This window comes from Periplaneta americana, chromosome 17 (assembly GCF_040183065.1).
Source record: "Periplaneta americana isolate PAMFEO1 chromosome 17, P.americana_PAMFEO1_priV1, whole genome shotgun sequence".
NCBI lineage: Eukaryota > Metazoa > Arthropoda > Insecta > Blattodea > Blattidae > Periplaneta > Periplaneta americana.
This window is the reverse complement of record NC_091133.1, coordinates 97,778,953-97,799,073: the sequence shown is the minus strand read 5'-3', so window position 1 is coordinate 97,799,073 and position 20,121 is coordinate 97,778,953. Positions and strand designations below refer to the sequence as shown.

At 33.5% G+C, this 20,121-nt stretch overlaps 1 protein-coding gene across 1 annotated transcript in view; it reads right to left on the bottom strand.

The window, feature by feature from the left end:
* The window catches only part of LOC138693295 (cell adhesion molecule 2-like), a 677,576-nt gene that overhangs the window by 161,350 nt on the left and 496,105 nt on the right, over positions 1-20,121 (bottom strand). Inside the window, exon 3 of the mRNA XM_069817159.1 lies at positions 14,280-14,415. Within this exon, the coding sequence (XP_069673260.1) occupies positions 14,280-14,415 (136 nt within the window). The remainder of the gene's footprint in view (positions 1-14,279; positions 14,416-20,121) is intronic.

Below are 20,121 nucleotides of genomic sequence, written 5' to 3'. Positions count from 1 at the left end.
TTGGGGAGAGCATGTTGATAATGTTACAGGCAAAGCATGGAGGGCACTTCACTTTATTATGAGAATCTTGAGAAAGGCTAGCCCCAAATCGAGGGAAATAGCATATCTAACATTAGTGCGACCGTTAATGGAATACGGAACTACATGTTGGGATCCCTATAGAATATATCAGATAAATTCCTTAGAAAGAATCCAGTATAGGGCAGCTAAATTTGTTAAAGGTAAAAGAGAAGATGGGAACGATACGATAAAAGAACTTAAATGGGAAACTTTGGAAAACAGACGTAGGAAAACTAGAATAACATCATTGTATAGAGCACATCTAGGTCAGAAAGCATGGGTAGACATAACGGCTCGGTTAGAAAAGCCAACGTACTATGGTAAGAACGATCATGATTTTAAAATCAAATGTAGGAAACAGAAAACGGATGTAGGTAAATTCTCATTTTTAAATAGAACTATAAATGATTGGAATGACCTACCTGCAGCGGTCTTTGAGGGCTGTCCTTCCTTAAGGAGATTCAAGAATAATTTAAAGAGTTGTGTATAAAGTGAAAATTAAAATTAAGGTGACATTCAACATTTAATTTTTTAAGGTGGCATGTATTTATCTAGCCTGACGAGTTTACTTCCTTGGTTTGAATTGTAAATTATTTAAAAATAGCGTGTAAGAGGGCCTTAGACTAGAAATGTTTAGTTTAAATGTAGTTCTGTTTATAAGTATGCATAAGAATGCAATTATTTGACTTATTTGAACTGTTGTATCAGTGAAGCGAGGTGAGTCAGTGAAGTTATGGTTTTACAGTGCAGTGAACAGTTCCGATCAGTGATAATTTATAGCGTCAATGAAATGTGTTCTATAGTGTCAGTGAAATGTGTTACAGAGTGTCAGTGAAATGTGTGCTAAAGTGTCAGTGAAATGCGTCATAGTGCCACTACAGGGAATGAGATGAGAGTAAAGTGAAAGACTATTGAAAATTATGTAGGACCTATACATAATTATGTAGGTTGTGTTGTAAAATTAGGTGTTTTATTTTATGTTTTATTATTATTGTGTTAAATTGTATTGTGTATTCTTATTGTATTGTGTATAAAATTGTATATGTGTTGTAAATTTTATTATGTATTGTAAATTTTATTGTGTATTGCTTATCATTTTAACTGTGTATTGTTAATATTGTATATACCACTGCCACCGGGTGCTTGCCCACTTGCAGTGTAAATAAATACATACATTATACAGCGTGTCCCATTTATCTTGTGCACCTATTATAAATTTTTTGTTTGGATGGGTATTGGAATTTTTGTTTTTTAGAGATATATTAGAACGAGGACCTAACATGAGTGTAGAGATTTGGTGCGTGTAACTACATTATGGTACAAGATACACGTGACGTCATCAATTTTTCAAATAGCACTACGTACTTTAATCATGTTACATTGATTACACGCATTAAGCGAGTTCAAAAATGTATTACAATGTCACCTTCCCAGTCAATAACAACAACAAAATGCAAAATGAATGCCATCAGAATGTGCCGTTTGTTGTGGCTCCCCTTTCATCTTGTGCATTAATTTACACAAAACGAAAGACGACTGACGTCCGTACACGTCGTGTGTTGTGTGCTTCCTGTCTTAACATGTAAACATACCAGCGAATAGGGATTATAAAGAATGGACACTGAGCGAATTTTCCTGTGTTTTGTTTCTCTGTGCGCCAGCGGCTAGTTCCACTTTCAAGCGCTAGAGGTCGTGTAATCGAGCATACGCTAAGATGATAATTGAGAATAGAGTTAATGCACAGGATCCAAACATCGCCTACCTTATTGCATAATCCAGTAACGCTTTGCTTCAAATAAATTCAAGTTAACAGCTTTTCCTTATTTCTCAGTGACAAACTAGTTGTAATAATAATATTTTATATTTCAAATATAATACATTATATTATAAAATTAAGTACAGTATCGAATTCGTTTAATATTTGTATAATAATATAATATAGGTATATGGTTTTACTTCGCGTAAGAGTTTTGTTTTTCCATTTTCAGTGCTATCAAATCATTACATATTTTAATTGTTGTTGGGGTCAATGTCTCAACTCTCATTATAAAGGAACTCTAGAGTCTAGACATTGCAGTTAATGAAGGATTTATTATTTTATGGATCCAATTTATTTTATTTGAGTACATAATGTACCTAGATGTATTAATTGTATGTGTTATATTTCCGCTGTGTCGACTGCTAGCTGGTGTGATGTCAGCGCCAACTCTAGGGAGAAAGCAGAATCTGACGCTTTAGCTGGCTTGAAGGTCATTGAAATCAGTCCGGCTACATCAAAGGTACCGACGCGAAGTGTCCATTCTTTATAATCCCTATTCGCTGAACAAACCACAACAACTGTCGACGCCACAATCCACGTAGTGACCTACACGTTTTCCGGACCTGTCGCCACTCGACTTCTTCCTGTGGGGAACTGTAAAGGACAGTGTGTACCAGAACATTATGACAACACCAGACGACGCAGCGACGTATTCGACAGACTTGTGTGTCCATTCAGCCAGCAACATGCCGGGCAGTCATACGGTATTTCGGGGAACGCTTCGAATGTTCATCAATGTGAATGGTCACCATTTGGAACATCTTCTGTGACTCTCAAAGCATAACACTATCACATTGGAAGTACATTTTTGTTTCGTTTTGTTTTGTTATTGATTAGGAAGGTGACATTGTGGTACATTTTTGAACTCGTCTTAATGTGTTTAATCAATGTAACATGATTAAAATATGTAGTGTTATTTGAAACTTTGATGACGTCACGTGTATCTTGTACCATAATGTAGTTACATGCACCAAATCTCCACTCATGTTAGCCCCTCGTTCCAAAACAAAAATTCCAATACCTATCGAAACAAAAAAGTTATAATAGGTGCACATGATAAATGGGACACTCTGTATATTAGGGCTCTATATTAGGATGTGGTAAAATAAAAGTAAAATAACTATAAAAGCAAAGAGAAAGGCCCCCGGTTAAAAGCACCGTGCGCGACTTCTCTCATAATAAATAATCACTCGACCTCTGTCTGGTTAAGTTCATGCAGTGTGATCAAAGTTATTGTCATTCGTGTCCTTTTTTCTGACAAGGTTGGAGAAATGTTGAAGTGAAACAGAGCTGTCAAAGTTATCTGAAAAATGTAGGTTTATAGAGTAGTTCATAGAATCGCTGCTTAGAAATGCTTCAGTCATTTCAACTATCCGACTGAAGGTGACATCAACATGACAGGCGAATTTCGGTGGAAGTGGCCATTGACGTTGATTACCTGGCTGTGACTTTTACCGGAAGAATTACTACTACTATTATCCGAAAACTGTCAGTAACCTTTGGATAACAGCACTGTTTTCCGTCATTTGCAATAGCGTCAATTTACGAGTGCTGGCCTTGCCAACATCCACACAAATTGACCAGCGCAAAAGTGGAAGATACTTTGTCGTCAGCTACTCTAGAACATTCTTTAGATTACAGATCTAGTAAGGCAATCGTCTCACACCACAAAAAGTGTATGTTTCTATCAATCTAGATAAAAGTTAAGCGGTAATAAATAGGTGTAGTCCATAATTTCGAGAAAACTGTTTGAGCTTACAAGCAAACATTCTCATGCGGGCACATAAAAAATTCAAAATCTTTTCTTCCACCATGTTAATAATGTCGAAACGAAAGTTTATTACAAATTTTGCCCACTCGAGCACAATTAAAATGGCCGTCCAGAAAGTAAGTTAGCCAGGAGTGGTTTACAGAAAGAAAACACAATATCCTGGAAAGATTTATTGAAACAAATACAGCAAATGTTGAACTATTTTTCAACATATTCCCCAAGGAAATAAGTCATTTGTCATACCGTAGGATCAACTTTTGTAGCCTATCCCCGTTTCGTAGAAGTCTGCCGCCTGGGATCGGAACCAGTGACAACCATCTGCACCTCTCTGTCGCTGCAATGGTATGACAAATGTCTTAATTGGAAAATAGCTCAGCAATTGCTGTATCTGTTCCAAAAAAATTTTCCAATGTAATTGTATTTCCTTTCTGTAAACGGCCACAAGTACAATTACTTTTATGGCCCTCGTAATTGCGTTCGAGTGGCCAAAATTTGTACAAGCACTTGTTTTGACAATATTAACATAACTTCTTTTTTCTGCTACCATGCGAATGTTTGCTTTTGTGCTAATGTTTTATTTTGCATATATCCAAAAATAGCTTGTTTTCATAAATAAGTATAACACTCATTAAAAATTTTGTTGAAATGCAATTTTCAAGATTTTCACTGATTGCATTATTTATGGTATATATGGGAAATGCCTGTTATTATTCGGTTGAGTAGCTTTTATCATCCACTCTGCTGTCAAAAAATCTGAAAGTTAGAATTTATAAAACAGTTATATTACCGGTTGTTCTGTATGGTTGTGAAACTTGGACTCTCACTTTGAGAGAGGAACACAGGTTAAGGGTGTTTGAGAATAAGGCTCTTAGGAAAATATTTGGGGCTAAGAGGGATGAAGTTACAGGAGAATGGAGACAGTTACACAACACAGAACTGCATGCATTGTATTCTTCACCTGACATAATTAGGAACATTAAATCCAGACGTTTGAGATGGGCAGGGCATGTAGCACGTATAGGCGAATCCAGAAATGCATATAGAGTGTTAGTTTGGAGGCCGGAGGGAAAAATACCTTTGGGTAGATGGGAAGGTAATATTAAAATGTATTTGAGGGAGGTGGGATATGATCGTAGAGACTGGATTAATTTTGCTCAGGATAGGGACCAATGGCGGGCTTATGTGAGGGAGGCAATGAACCTCCGGGTTCCTTAAAAGCCAGTAAGTAATTAAGTAAGTAAGTAAGTAATGTACCGGTACAACATTTAATTAAAGTCTCCATAATATGTTATTTAAATGTCTTATGAACTACGTTTTTGTACGAATACCAGGAAGATTTACAATTTGTTCCTGTTGTAAGATATATATTTGACATTTCTGACAGTCGATATTGTATTCATAATGAAAACTCACATACGTCACTGAGTACACGAAACTGTCTGTATTGGCTTTGACCGGATATGTTCTTGTTGGAGACATGCAACCTACTCGTATTTCAAATATTGACAATTTTCTAAATCTATCACATATGTCAAACACATTTCCCACAGTACATCACACTCAGACCGTCACTCTACAACTGAATTGTTTACAACGATCAAGTTTAGCAGAAATTCTCATCAATTGATTTCAAATTAATAGCATTTGCCGTGTTATACCTCTAGCCAAATTTGTAAATATTGAAATGCGCCGCGTCGGTACCACGTGACACTTACATGCAGTTTTGAAATTGTGCGGCGCGGTTTCCTGATGCATTGCGAACTTCGACCAGGAACGACGTCGATTTCGGAGGAAGAATCGCTGGCCAAGTTAAGGACCTACGCGGTAATGACCTTTATAATTAATGGTTAATCGTACTGAAACATGTCCTTCCCGAAGAGCTTCCAGAAGAACTTTTGTACATAGCAATTTGTCCTTCAGGTAGGACAGATTCTTAAACAATATTTTCCATATGCTGTCCTCCTCCTTCCGTAACGTCCTACCGGCAGTACGCAAGTTACCGGTAGTACCCTGTTTCCTGTCACAAGGACGTATTATTTATTTTGCTTTTGTTTTGTTTGTTTATTTATTTATTCATTATTCTATTTATTATTTTCAATACAATTTGCATTAGTTTTATTGCCTTTGAAAAATAGAAAGAGAAAAGTAGTAAATTAATAATTTTTTTTTATTATTTTCAATACAATTTGTATTAGTTTTATTGCCTTTGAAAAATAGAAAGAGAAAAGTAGTAAATTAATAATTCTATTTATTATTTTCAATACAGTTTACATTAGTTTTATTGCCTTTGAAAAATAGAAAGAGAAAAGTAGTAAATTAATAATTCTATTTATTATTTTCAATACAATGTACATTAGTTTTATTGTCTTTGAAGAATAGAAAGAGAAAAGTAGTAAATTTATAATTCTATTTATTATTTTCAATACAGTTTACATTAGTTTTATTGCCTTTGAAAAATAGAAAGAGAAAAGTAGTAAATTAATAATTCTATTTATTATTTTCAATACAGTTTACATTAGTTTTATTGCCTTTGAAAAATAGAAAGAGAAAAGTAGTAAATTAATAATTCTATTTATTATTTTCAATACAATTTACATTAGTTTTATTGTCTTTGAAAAATAGAAAGAGAAAATTAATAAATTAATAACTCTATTTATTATTTTCAATACAACTTACATTCGTTTGATTGGCTTTGAAAAATAGAAAGAGAAAAGTAATAAATTAATAACTATATTTATTATTTTCAATACAATTTACATTAGTTTTATTGCCTTTGAAAAATAGAAAGAGAAAAGTAGTAAATTAATAATTCTATTTATTATTTTCAATACAATTTACATTAGTTTCATTGCCTTTGAAAAATAGAAAGAGAAAAGTAGTAAATTAATAATTCTATTTATTATTTTCAATACAATTTACATTAGTTTTATTGCCTTTGAAAAATAGAAAGATAAAAGTAGTAAATTAATAATTCTATTTATTATTTTCAATACAATTTACATTAGTTTTATTGCCTTTGAAAAATAGAAAGAGAAAAGTAGTAAATGAATAATTCTATCTATTATTTTCAATAGAATTTACATTAGTTTTATTGCCTTTGAAAAATAGAAAGAGAAAAGTAGTAAATTAATAATTCTATTTATTATTTTCAATACAGTTTACATTAGTTTTATTGCCTTTGAAAAATAGAAAGAGAAAAGTAGTAAATGAATAATTCTATCTATTATTTTCAATATAATTTACATTAGTTTTATTGCCTTTGAAAAATAGAAAGAGAAAAGTAGTAAATTAATAATTCTATTTATTATTTTCAATATAATTTACATTAGTTTTATTGCCTTTGAAGAATAGAAAGAGAAAAGTAGTAAATTAATAATTCTATTTATTATTTCCAATACAATTTACATTAGTTTTATTGCATTTGAAAAATAGAAAGAGAAAAGTAGTAAATTAATAATTCTATTTATTAATTTCAATACAATGTACATTAGTTTTATTGTCTTTGAAGAATAGAAAGAGAAAAGTAATAAATTAATAACTCTATTTATTATTTTCAATACAATTTACATTCGTTTGATTGGCTTTGAAAAATAGAAAGAGAAAAGTAACAAATTAATAATTCTATTTATTATTTTCAATACAATTTACATTACTTTTATTGCCTTTGAAAAATAGAAAGAGAAAAGTAATAAATTAATAATTCTATTTATTATTTCCAATACAATTTACATTAGTTTCATTGCCTTTGGAAAATAGAAAAAGAAAAGTAGTAAATTCATAATTCTATTTATTATTTTCAAGACAATTTACATTAGTTTTATTGCCTTTGAAAAAATAGAAAGAGAAAAGTAATAAATTAATAATTATATTTATTATTTTCAATACAATTTACATTAGTCTTATTTGTAACATTAGGATGATAACTGAATGAATAAAATTTTATTCAAAATGTATCAGGAAAGTAAATAATGTACATACTTGTATGACTCATAATATTTTCTTATTTTATTTTTTAAACATATTGTTTTTAATACTTGCTTGCGCAATAGAATACTAGGCCAGATATTACTCGAGAATACTATCATGAATTATGCAGAAATTTCGTTCTAAATATGAAATGCAAAATAGTCACGTTTAGTTTGAGGACTACACATAACTGCTCTTGGGCACAAGCGGCACAAAAGTAATTACAATAATCTTCGTAATTCTGGAACAAACAATATATTTTGTCAAATTTTGAAGACTTATTGGAGTTAGAAGACGTGCCATTGTTGGCTATGTGTTATGTCTGAGGCACGAATCCACGTTATTCTCTTATCAATAATCCATTTCACTTTAGCAAGTTTCCCGCGTACCTTCAATACAGTTCCTTCACAAACACTTTCAGACCATGTATCACTAAAAACAGACTTACTCTAAGTATTATTTTCATCTCATCAAAGAGAATTGCTTTAATGAAAACTCGCGCACCGTTACTGAAAGAATCCGCCATATCTCAGCAAAAATATATCTTACCAACTTTTTTTCTTGCGCTAATATAAAAAGAAACGCTCTTGTCAATGATATAGGTGAACATTTTCTCGGAAGGACAGGAAATTCTACATAATCACTCGAACTTGGTTGGACGATGAGGACATCCTGTCCTGCCGGTAGGACGCTGTACGATTAATCATTAATGTCTGCGAAAGTTTTAAAAGTGTGAGATTGAACTTTTTGTTTCTAACTGTTGGCAATTGCATATTCAATAGACTTTTCTTCCTGCCATTCCTGTATTAAGACAACGGAAAATAATTTATTTCTGTGGCCAGCTCACAACTCACCAACATTTGTTTATCACACGATGCAAAGGACATTAGTCTGTTTCTGATAGAAATGGAGAAAAAAATATTAATATATTCACTTCAAGTTTCCTCAATGATGAAGAGAACAAAATGACGATGATTATTGTGATGAACTTAATATATACCCAATTTTATTTTCCTTATAACCCTCGTACTATTATTTATACGCAAATATTAATATATATGACTAAAATCCGTTATCCGTTTAAAGATGACGTAACGAAATATTTTATTTAATTCACATGTACGAGTATAAATCTGACTCAATGTTAACATTTAATCTCATAAATTAATATCAATATTGTGATAGTTGTTGTGAGTTTCTGGAAGCCAGATGTTAAACGCTAATCTAAAATGTGGAATTTCTCACAATTATAATTCACAACTCGTCCGACAAAATCTTTTGAAGTATTGACATAGATAAATATTTGCCATGCGCTTAGAATAGTCTTCATGTTGACTGAAGGGAAGGGCGTGCAATGAAATGTGAATGCTCACTGCAAAGTGGGTTAGTTGACATCGTACTGATTATGCAAGACCAGTCAGATTCGGAAATGGTGAACTACATTTTCTTTTTCCTTCATTTCAATTTCCACGACAACAGAAAACAACAGTCTCTGTAAGCAGAGACTAAGTACGTCTCCTGTGTAATTTCGCGCCACTTCCAAGAACTTAGTAACAACTTCATTCGTTCCCTCTCTAGTTCCTTTCTTCTTTTGTTATTCTGTAAAAGCTGAGACAATACAATGTTTAAAAATACGCAGCAAAAAGGAAAAGGGTAATTTTATCAAGTTGTAGCGCTAAGAGATTCAAAAGTAAATCCCATGCTCTTATTACATCCCGCATAAGTTTGACTACTTTAAATGTTTCCTTACATCATAAGTTGTAAGTTTGTTTTAATCTTCATTTTCCTTGGTGGATAACACGAAGTTGGTCATGGCCGTCCTCAGCAGCTGTCGACATCTACTTCATCCTGTGCAGCAGTTTTCAAATTTATAATACTAATTTAATCATATTTTGTATTCGGCAGATAATGGAGAACAAATGTGACTATAAGGGTACAGTACATCAGTTATTCATAGACTTCAAAAAGGCATATGACTCGGTTAAGAGACAAGTTTTATACGATATTCTTATTGAATTTGGTATTCCCAAAAAACTGGTTCGATTAATTAAAACTGTCTCAGTGAAACGTACAGCAGAGTTCGTATAGGTCAGTTTCTGTCAGATGCGTTTCCAATTCACTGCGGGCTAAAGCAAGGAGATGCACTATCACCTTTACTTTTTAACTTTGCTCTAGAGTATGTCATTAGGAAAGTCCAGGATAACAGAGAAGGTTTGGAATTGAACGGGTTACATCAGCTGCTTGTTTATGCAGATGACGTGAATATGTTAGGAGAAAACCACACACGATTAGGGAAAACACGGGAATTTTACTTGAAGCAAGTAAAGAGATAGGTTTGGAAGTAAATCCGTAAAGCGAAAGTATATGATTATGTCTCGTGACGAGAATATTGCACGAAATGCAAATTTAAAAACTGGAAATTTATCCGTTGAAGAGGTGGAGAAGTTCAAATGTCTGGGAGCAACAGTAACAAATATAAACGATACTCGGGAGGAAATTAAACACAGAATAAATATGGGAAATGCCTGATATTATTCGGTTGAGAATCTTTTATTATCCAGTCTGCTCTCAAAAAATCTGAAAGTTAGAAGTTATATTACCGGTTGTTCTTTATGGTTGTGAAACTTGGACTCTCACTTTGAGAGAGGAACATAGGTTAAGGGTGTTTGAGAATAAGGTGCTTAGGAAAATATTTGGGGATAAGGGGGATGAAGTTACAGGAGAATAGAGAAAGTTACACAACACAGAACTGCACGCATTGTATTCTTCACCTGACATAATTAGAAGCATTAAATCCAGACGTTTGAGATGCGCAGAGCATGTAGCACGTATGGGCGAATCCAGAAATGCATACAGAGTGTTAGTTGGGAGACCGGAGATAAAAAGACATTTAGGGAGGCCGAGACGTAGATGGGAAGATAATATTAAAATGGATTTGAGAGAAGTGGGATATGATGGTAGAGACTGGATTAATCTTGCTCAGGATAGGGACCAATGGCGGGCTTATGTGAGGGCAGCAATGATCATCCGGGTTCCTTAAAATCCAGTAAGTAAGTAAGTAAGTAAGTAAGTAAGTAAGTAAGTAAGTAAGTAAGTAAGTAAGTAAGTAAGTAAGTAAGTAATTCAAATTTTTTTCTAGTCGATTAGTTCATCGTGTCGATCTCGTCCAATTTTATCCCCTCGACTTGTTTACATTATTTTCTTATATGGTTTATTTTCATGCATCTGTATTATACTCTATATGATTTTTCCACTTTAGTCTGTTAGCTTTAATTACGTTTATGATGTCGGATATTCTACAGAACGATCGTCGTGAGCATATGGAACGTAACTAATATGATATGTCACACTGCATACAATATTTTGTGAAACCACGCTCTGATAACCATGTGTGAGACGTTCAGTTTATATTTTTCAAAAACAAAACAATATATATATATTATTCGGTCGTAGGCTATATTTCCCTCTCCTCTACACCAACGTCATGTGATTATCTAGCCGAGATCTCAAATCTGACTGTAGGATCAATTACTTCAGCAAATTCTTTATTTCTCTTGATGACTATTATATCAGTTCTTATATATATATATATATATATATATATATATATATATATATATATTGCTTTCCATCTCAGAGAGACAAAACATTTTTTTTTTTTTACATCTCTATACTTCGTTCCATAATGTATGACAGGCGACGTAAACACTTCCGGTAGAGTGAGAAAGAAGTATAATTGCCATTGAACTAATGGCAGACGTCTTATTCCACGCTTATCTTATAGTTGGGCGGTCTGAAGCGTTCTACAATCTGTCCATCACTTTCTATTGAATTGTCCAATATTCTAAGGAGAAAGATAACATCACGTTTGTATAAAAGTAATTTTTTATACTGTCCTCTTGTTTTCAAAATTATAGATAGATTTTTTATTATAGGTATTTCTGTTTCATTTGGAATATTTTAAAAAGCGTAAACGTAGTCGTATTGTTTATTATTATTATTATCATTATTATTATTATTATTATTGTTATTATTATTATTGTTATTTTTTGTTATTATTTAACAACAGTCCTAACATCCAACATAAATGACTTACAATAAGATTAAATGTGCATTTTTGATATTCAATAATAATGACAATAATGGTAATAATTATTATTTTATTGTTATTTATTTTATTGGGTTATTTTAGGACTCTGTATCAACATCTAGGTTATTTAGTGTCTGAATGATATGAAGGTGATAATGCCGGTGAAATGAGTCCAGGGTCCAGCACCGAAAGTTACCCAGCATTTACTCGTATTGGATTGAGGGAAAACCCGGAAAAAACCTCAACCAGGTAACTTGCCTCGACCGGGATTCGAACCCGGGCCACCTGGTTTCGCAGCCAGACGCGCTGACCGTTACTCCACAGGTGTGGACTAATAATAATAATAATAATAATAATAATAATAATAATAATAATAATAGAGAACTATACTTCGTTCCATAATGCCTGACAGAAGAAGTAAGCATTGTCGTCAGAGGACGAGAGAAGTAATCAACCAATGTCAGAAGTCTCATTCCACGCTTGACTTGAAATTGGGCGGAGATAGAACGCTTCAGAGCGCCTAACTTCAAGTCAAGCGTGGAATGAGACCTTTGCCATTGGTTTAATAGCAATTATACTTCTCTCCTCCTCTGCCGGCAATGTTTACTTCTTCTGTGAGACGTTACGTAACGAAGTACAGACAGACATACGACTCCACGATCGCCAGTTTCAGGCAACGTTGATGTTATTCGCTTTAGCCATGTGTCAATAACAGTATTGGGGTATCTTTCCCAGCAATTATATTTCAGTTATTGTTTTATCATTTTGTTTTATAACCACTGGCATTGTTTAACCTTTTCATACATACATACTCGATTTATAATTTGTGAACGTAACTTTTTATACCGGGCTAAACTTGGTATGTCCTGACGAATCGATAACTCGTTTCGCTGTTATTCCGTTACACCGACAGTGAAACTCACCTCGCTCTGTGTTTAAAATTCAGCTGACTACAAAGACATAACCTCGAGCGCTGACACACCACGTCACTCATAGTTGGGCAACTACAAACAGAAATAAATGCGGGAAGTAGAATGCAGATATACAGGACAATGCCCACCACGGCATTCAGCACAAATATTAATTGATAACACGGGAATTCCCTTAATTATTACATTCGCATATACTAATTAACTGTATATAGAACAAACAATAATAACGAACACTGAGAAACATATCTCCAAGTGTAGACCAGCGCTTTATTACTAAAGGCAAATAACGCTCCCAAAATACATTTTGTATGTATGTATTTATTCACTTGCAAATGGCAGTGGTAACTAATTACACTCAATAATGACAATTGATAATAAACACAACTAATAAAAAACAATAAATAATAATAATAATAATAATAATAATAATAATAATAATAATAATAACAAGGCACGAAATGAATGAAGCACGATCACTTAAAATAACATTTAAAGTAAATCTAATTTGTATATTAACCCTAACTTAGAACTAAGACCCACGAGTGTGACAGGTTTATACCTGCACAAGTACCTTTCGGCACTACACTTATTTCGCTGTCAACTCACTCACTGCATTGATTCTATCCTGATTTCACTAACACTTCAAATCCATTTCACTGTTCAGATACTTTGCACAGCCACTTCACTGACACAAACACACCTCACTTACACAATAGACTTCACTGATACTACACACTTCACTGACACAACACACTTCCTCACTGATAGAACACTTCAAATAACAAGATATCAATAACACCCTTTAAATGGTGTGTATAATATACTATCGTCTATTAGTAAAGTCCTTAAGTCTATTTTAAATACATTTTTGGTTACTGGTAAAGCCTTTAGTAAGTCCGCAGGTAAAGCATTTCAGTCTCTGATAGTACTATTGAGAAAAGAAAACTTTCCAGTGTCCGTCCTCTGTCTTCTTTCCCTCAATTTATATGAGTGGTCGTTCCTTGAAGAGTAATTTGGCGGCTGCAACCTATTTTTTATTTCTCTCCAGGAAGGCTCACCTCTGTATGTTTTGAACAATGCGCATAATCGAATTCGCGTTCTCCGGTCCGTGAGTGTGTCCCATTTTAATGGTGAATTATTACGACACTTGAAAGCCTGTTTTTGAATCTTTTCCAGTGTCTTAATATGTTCTAATCTGTAAGGATCCCAACATGCAGCACCATATTCCATTACTGGACGAACTAGTGATTAATGTGCAATCTCTTTGGATTTATCAGAGCCTTTTCTTAGTACCCTCATCACAAAGTGTAACGCCCTCCATGCCTTTCCCACGTTCCCCCCCAGGCGAGATCGCTGCTAATACTTATTTCTAATTGTTGTCTTCATTGTCGTCGTCGCTAATGCAAGAATTAGTCAGTGCTGCTTATTCTGACTTCTCAGGTGATGTGTAAGAAATAGCTGCAAAATTTACCCCGGGAGGAAAATTTTCGTACACGCACTTTTAAAGAGCCGGTAGAGCATTAAAAGTTATAAACAATAAGAGAGACTTGAATTTCTTTTTAGGGTAACTAACTCTTGTTCAACTTATACGAAATAACAGCATGAATCAGAACATGTGTAGGAAGTATTGTGGATACTTACAGACGACCTCCATTCTGCCCTCGCCCTCCGCTGACGAGAAGTTCGGTCTCTCCGCAGACACCTCGCAGCGGTACATCCCGCTGGACTTCAGATTCACACTCTTCAGCGCCACCTGCTTGTCGTTAGACAGGTGATGCTGCAACACACGAAAAAAGGAAATTTATTTATTAAAAAGAAAATGTATTATAAGTAAAGGAGTATAATTTTTGGGAAACAGAATACGGAAAAGAAATATGGAATTAACTCTTCAGTGCTCGTACCATAATTTCTAACACGTATTATATTTTAAAAATACAAGGGGAAAAACAATGAAAGTCACAATTCTCGTATGGGTGATGTCATCAACTAATCTATAGTAATAATAAATCTGTAGCCGAAATTTTTCTGGAAATTTTCGATTTTCCAAAAATAATTGGTTCTACCACATATAATTAACCACCCTGAAACCGAAAATCGCTTTTTTGAAATTTTTGTTTGTATGTCTGTCTGTCTATCTGTCTGTATGTTTGTTACATTTTCACGAGATAATGGCTAAACGGATTTCGATGAAAATTGGGATATAAATTAAGTTCGTTGTAACTTAGATTTTAGGCTGTATAGCATTCAAAATACATTATTTAAAAGGGGGGTTATAAGGAGGTCTGAATTAAATAATTCGAAATATCTCGCTTATTATTGATTTTTGTGAAAAATGTTACATAACAAAAGATTCTTTAAAAATAATTTACGATAAGTTTTAATCCTTGAAAAAGTTTGATAGGACTAATATTTAATGAGATAAATGAGTTTTAAAATTAAAATAACTGCCATCTAAGGCCGTGTAATGAATTAAAAAACAAATGACTTCGTCTATAGGGGCCTTGGACAGCAACAATCGAAAGCTATGAAAGATAGCCTACAGATAATGTTTCTGTGTTTGTATGAAGTAATATCGAAGGCTAAATTAACCGATTTGTATAATTAATTATTTATTATTTCACCATTGGAAAGTGTAGTTTCTCCAGATGAATATAATGCTATAATGTTATTACAGTAACGTCTGACATAATATAATATAATATAATATAATATAATATAATATAATATAATATAATATAATATAATATAATATAATATAATATAATAATATAATATGTGATATAATACAATATGTAATATAATACAATACAATATAATATAATATAATATAATATAATATAATATAATATAATATAATATAATATAATATAATATAATATAATATAATATAATATAATATGTAATATTATATAATATAATTTAAGTTATTTGAAGTGTTCAGAACCATACTGGGCCAAGCGCCACTTACTGAATACGTAGAAAACAAGGGTTAAAATTAAGTTATTATCATAATTCAATGAAAACCTACAACAAGTACAATAAAATATACACGTTAAATCTAAATGATGTCAATCTTCATTAAACTATGGTTGCATGTAATAAAAATTAAGAAACATGTTAAAGGAATTGTCATTGCACCAAATGAGTGTCTCTGGACCAAAATGATCGTATTTTAATTATTTGGATGCAATTTAAATTAAGTAACATATTAAACGATTTATCCTTCTATCAAACACGAATGTTCCCTGGATCAAATGTCCTATTTTAATTATGTAATTACTTTATATTTATTTCTAACGGGTGCAGCGGAGCGCACGGGTACGGCTAGTTCAGTATATATTTTTTCTTACCAAAACTGGCAAAGGAGAATTATCACCATGGATACAGTCATACTTTTATACTTTTTCATTAGGAACAGCAATAAATTTTGCAGTCCCGTAACCTGGGACATATTATTTTAGTCACACTGTCTTGGATGCGGGATATTTTTTACCCAGTTGTAAAAACGAGGCGCTATTTTCAAGTCTATGTAACATATTGGAATGAAATTAAGTTTGGAGGCACATGAGATAATATTTCATAATTAAAAACAAAAATATATATATTTTTGTGGATAGGAAGGCTTTACTGTCTACAAATTTTTATTTTGAGAAATTCCTCGACACTGTTTTACACTCTGTTAATAAAGAAATAATGGAAGCACATAACCTAATCATTAACAAAATTGAATATCAGAACATTGAACGGTAAACAATGATGCATAAATTAACCTCAAAATAAATTCCATTGTTACAGAACTTGTACCAAATATTTAGATTGAGTTTAGGCAGTTCTGACAAACACAATTTCTGCAGTCTCCACTGGATCTATATCTGGATCTATATCACAGTCATTGTCACTAAAGTCACTTTCTTCAGCTTCCAAAGTATTCTGCGTCCAACCACTGAACTTCGGATCATCAGCCTGCATACAGTCCTACGATGCGGACGTCATGTTTACCTTTAGAGAAGAAATGAGATAAATGTGGAAAAACTAACGTTACCTGGGACATAGGGTATAATCTACCCTAGCCTGAAATTAAAGCGGTTTAGGTTATGATTACTCACCTACAGGAACACAACCGCTACATCTAACAATGAATAGTCAACTGCCAGGAACGTACTCAGTAGCGCTCCTGTGTTGGGTGACGGATAACTGAATTAACGAAGGATTTTAAAATGGCTTGGGTAGAATACACCCCACATCCAAGATTACGAGTTACATGAAATCACCACAGTCTAGTATATACACGAAGTTTGAGTTGTGAGGGTGCTAGGAACAATAAACTGCGCTGGTACTATTTCGCATTGTCTGTAATGAGGCGATATTAGCGAACCTAGTGGTTAGCAACTATCTATGGATGCATAATTACTACATATTGAGCTACGTGACTGTATATACTAGACTGTGATATCACCCTTAAGAGAAATGTGACTGATTGTTTTGCCCTCTACTCTTCATTTGTAATCTAACTCTTTTTTTTTAATAAGCAATTCTTTTACGCATATGAAAATGTAATTCTACAACATATATTGTAACAGTAGCATATTCTGTGTGTGCGTGTGTGTGTGTGTGTTTGTGTGTATCCATATGTATGTATGCATTTATTAACACTACAATTGGGTATACACCCGGTGACAGTGATACATAATATACAATAATTTTATTACATTTACTTACTTACTTACTTACTTACTTACTTACTTACTTACTTACTTACTTACGGCTTTGAAGGAACCTGGAGGTTCATTGCCGCCCTCACATAAGCCCGCCATTGGTCCCTATCCTCAGCAAGATTAATCCAGTCTCTATCATCATATCCCACCTCCCTCAAATCCATTTTAATATTATCTTCCCATCTACGTCTCGGCCTCCCCAAAGGTCTTTTTCCCTCCGGCCTCCCAACTAACACTCTATATGCATTTCTGGATTTGCCCATACGTGCTACATAACATTACAATAATTATATTAATAAAATTTACAATAATTACAGGAATAAAAATACTGTAAAATAAACGTAAATTTAATTCTAACTATAAATAAATGGATGCAATAAAGCTAGGACTATAAATAAAAACTATGCTATAATAACGCTTACTATAAGCAAAAGTAAAGCTAACCTATAAGTACTTCTATAAATCCAACTATTACCAACTTAAGTAATAATTACATATCACCTTAATTAATTACATATCAACTTAATTAATTACATATCAACTTAATTAATTACGTGACACAACTTAGATAATTACACTGCACCTAGAATTAAAATTTTCATTCTAATCTTCTCAGCCTTCTCTTAAATTACACGGCCACCATTTAAAAGACACTGAACTGAATTTGAAACACGACTGTCTATAGTTTCTTCCGGTTATTTCAAGGTCGTTGTAATGTGTACGGCTTGGAAGTAGGTTATTTCGAAAAGAAATGCTAACATTGTTTATACTTGAAATAAGTAGACCTATATTTATCTAGCATTAGTCTTTGAGTCCTGTTGTTACACTTTGCATTTACCCACAGAATTTAATTATTATAAAGAGTAAGGAAGATTTTCCATTCTATCACTTCAGTTCCGCTTAGACATTGCTTCTTCAGCCAGGGATAATGACTTCCATCCAACTCAATTTTCTCTTAAACGAATTTTTTTAATATGGATATTTCATCCGCAAGTATATTTTAATATTTTATTGAATGCAGCTTCGGATTTGTACGGAGGATGCTATTTTAAAACACATTTTATCTCATGCATAACTCAACCGAACAAGAGTTGAAAATAATCTCCACCCACAAAGAGAATTATTAGAAACGAATTTGTGAATAAATACAGAGTGATTTATATAAAACTGACACATTTCTTTCATTAATTGTTTCAAAACGAATTGTGCTAACGACAACTTATTATACCTAAAATGTAGAGGAATTTTGGGAGATTATTTACCTCTATAGCAAATGTTGAAAATGTCCTCCATCCTGCATAAGGCACAACTCAACACGTCGTTCCATGTCACTGCCCACTCGTTGGAGGACTCTGGTTGTCAATAGCTTGAATCTCCTATGTGATGTTGTGCTTCAGATCGTCCAATGTCTAGGGACGTGTGGCGTAAACCCTGTCTTTTAAGTAACCCCATAGAAAGAAGTCCGGCGTTGTCAAATCCGGAGATCTCGGTGGCCACAGGTTCCTGGAAATTATTCGGTTGTCAAAGAAACTTGGTTTTAGACCTGCACTTTTCGCAGCTCTCTGACACATTGAGTAGGTGTACCCTGTCTTCTGCGACAAACGTCTTAATGATTTTTTGGGTGACTGCTCCAGTCGTGCTCTTACGTCAACAACAACCGTGGGAAGCCTAGATGAACGATGCTTGCCCTTTTCACTCACCAGAGATCCAGTTATTTCCAATTTGTTTACTAGTCTCAGTATTGTGTTTCTTTTGGGAGGATTTCGAACACCAAATTCTCTCTGGTATGCCCTTTGAGTAGCTGTAATTGAATTCGTAATCCAGTATTGCTTCACAAGGAAGAGTAGTTGATTTAATGTGTACTGCATTTTCACGTTGACACAAAATGTCGAAAACAGCTGCCAACAATAGGAATAAAACATAAACATCTGCGCATCTAGTGCTGCCAACAATAGAAATAAAACATAAACATCTGCGCGTCTAGTGGCAAGGAATCGAAACTCCAGAACATTCTGCTTAATTTGGTGCTAAAATTGGGTCATTGAATGAATTTCCAACGGAATAATTAAAGAAAGAAATGTGTCAGTTCTATATAAATCACTCTGTATTACTTGTACATAATTATATTATTACCTGTTTCTCGACAGATTAGTTTGTAAAACAACAATTATCGATAACGTTTACATAGGTTTTATGGGTCTATATTTCTGCATTATACAAAAGCTAGAGAAACTGAATTTTTAGTGATATTTTAAATTAAGGACTCATAAATATAAATTATGAAACTCTGTGTACTGTAATGTAGTCTCATCAGATACAGTAGCTCCACCGTCAACGACTCACGTCAACATTATGTAAGCACGAGGTTATTTTGTAAGTTGTCGCCATACAGCTATTTTACATAAGTTTGCGTGATGAGAGTTTTGCTCTACCATCGTCTGACAGATCCAATTTTCATCGCAAATTCAGAAACCTTCCATAATTTAAATAAAAGGATGGCAAAATGATTACTTCAATCAAAGAAATAAAAATTATTTTCTATACCGGTACCTATATAATCTTCATTCTCGTTGAAGAGGGACACTTTCCTAAACTTACCAAGTATTGAGCTTTTAAAGAATATGAGCCACCGGCGTGGCTCAGTCGGTTAAGTCGCTTGCCTCCTGGTCTGAAGTTGCGCTCGTGCGCGGGTTCGATCCCCGCTTGGCCTGATTAACTGGTTGGGTTTTTTCCGAGGTTTTCCCCAACGGTAAGGTGAATGCCAAGTA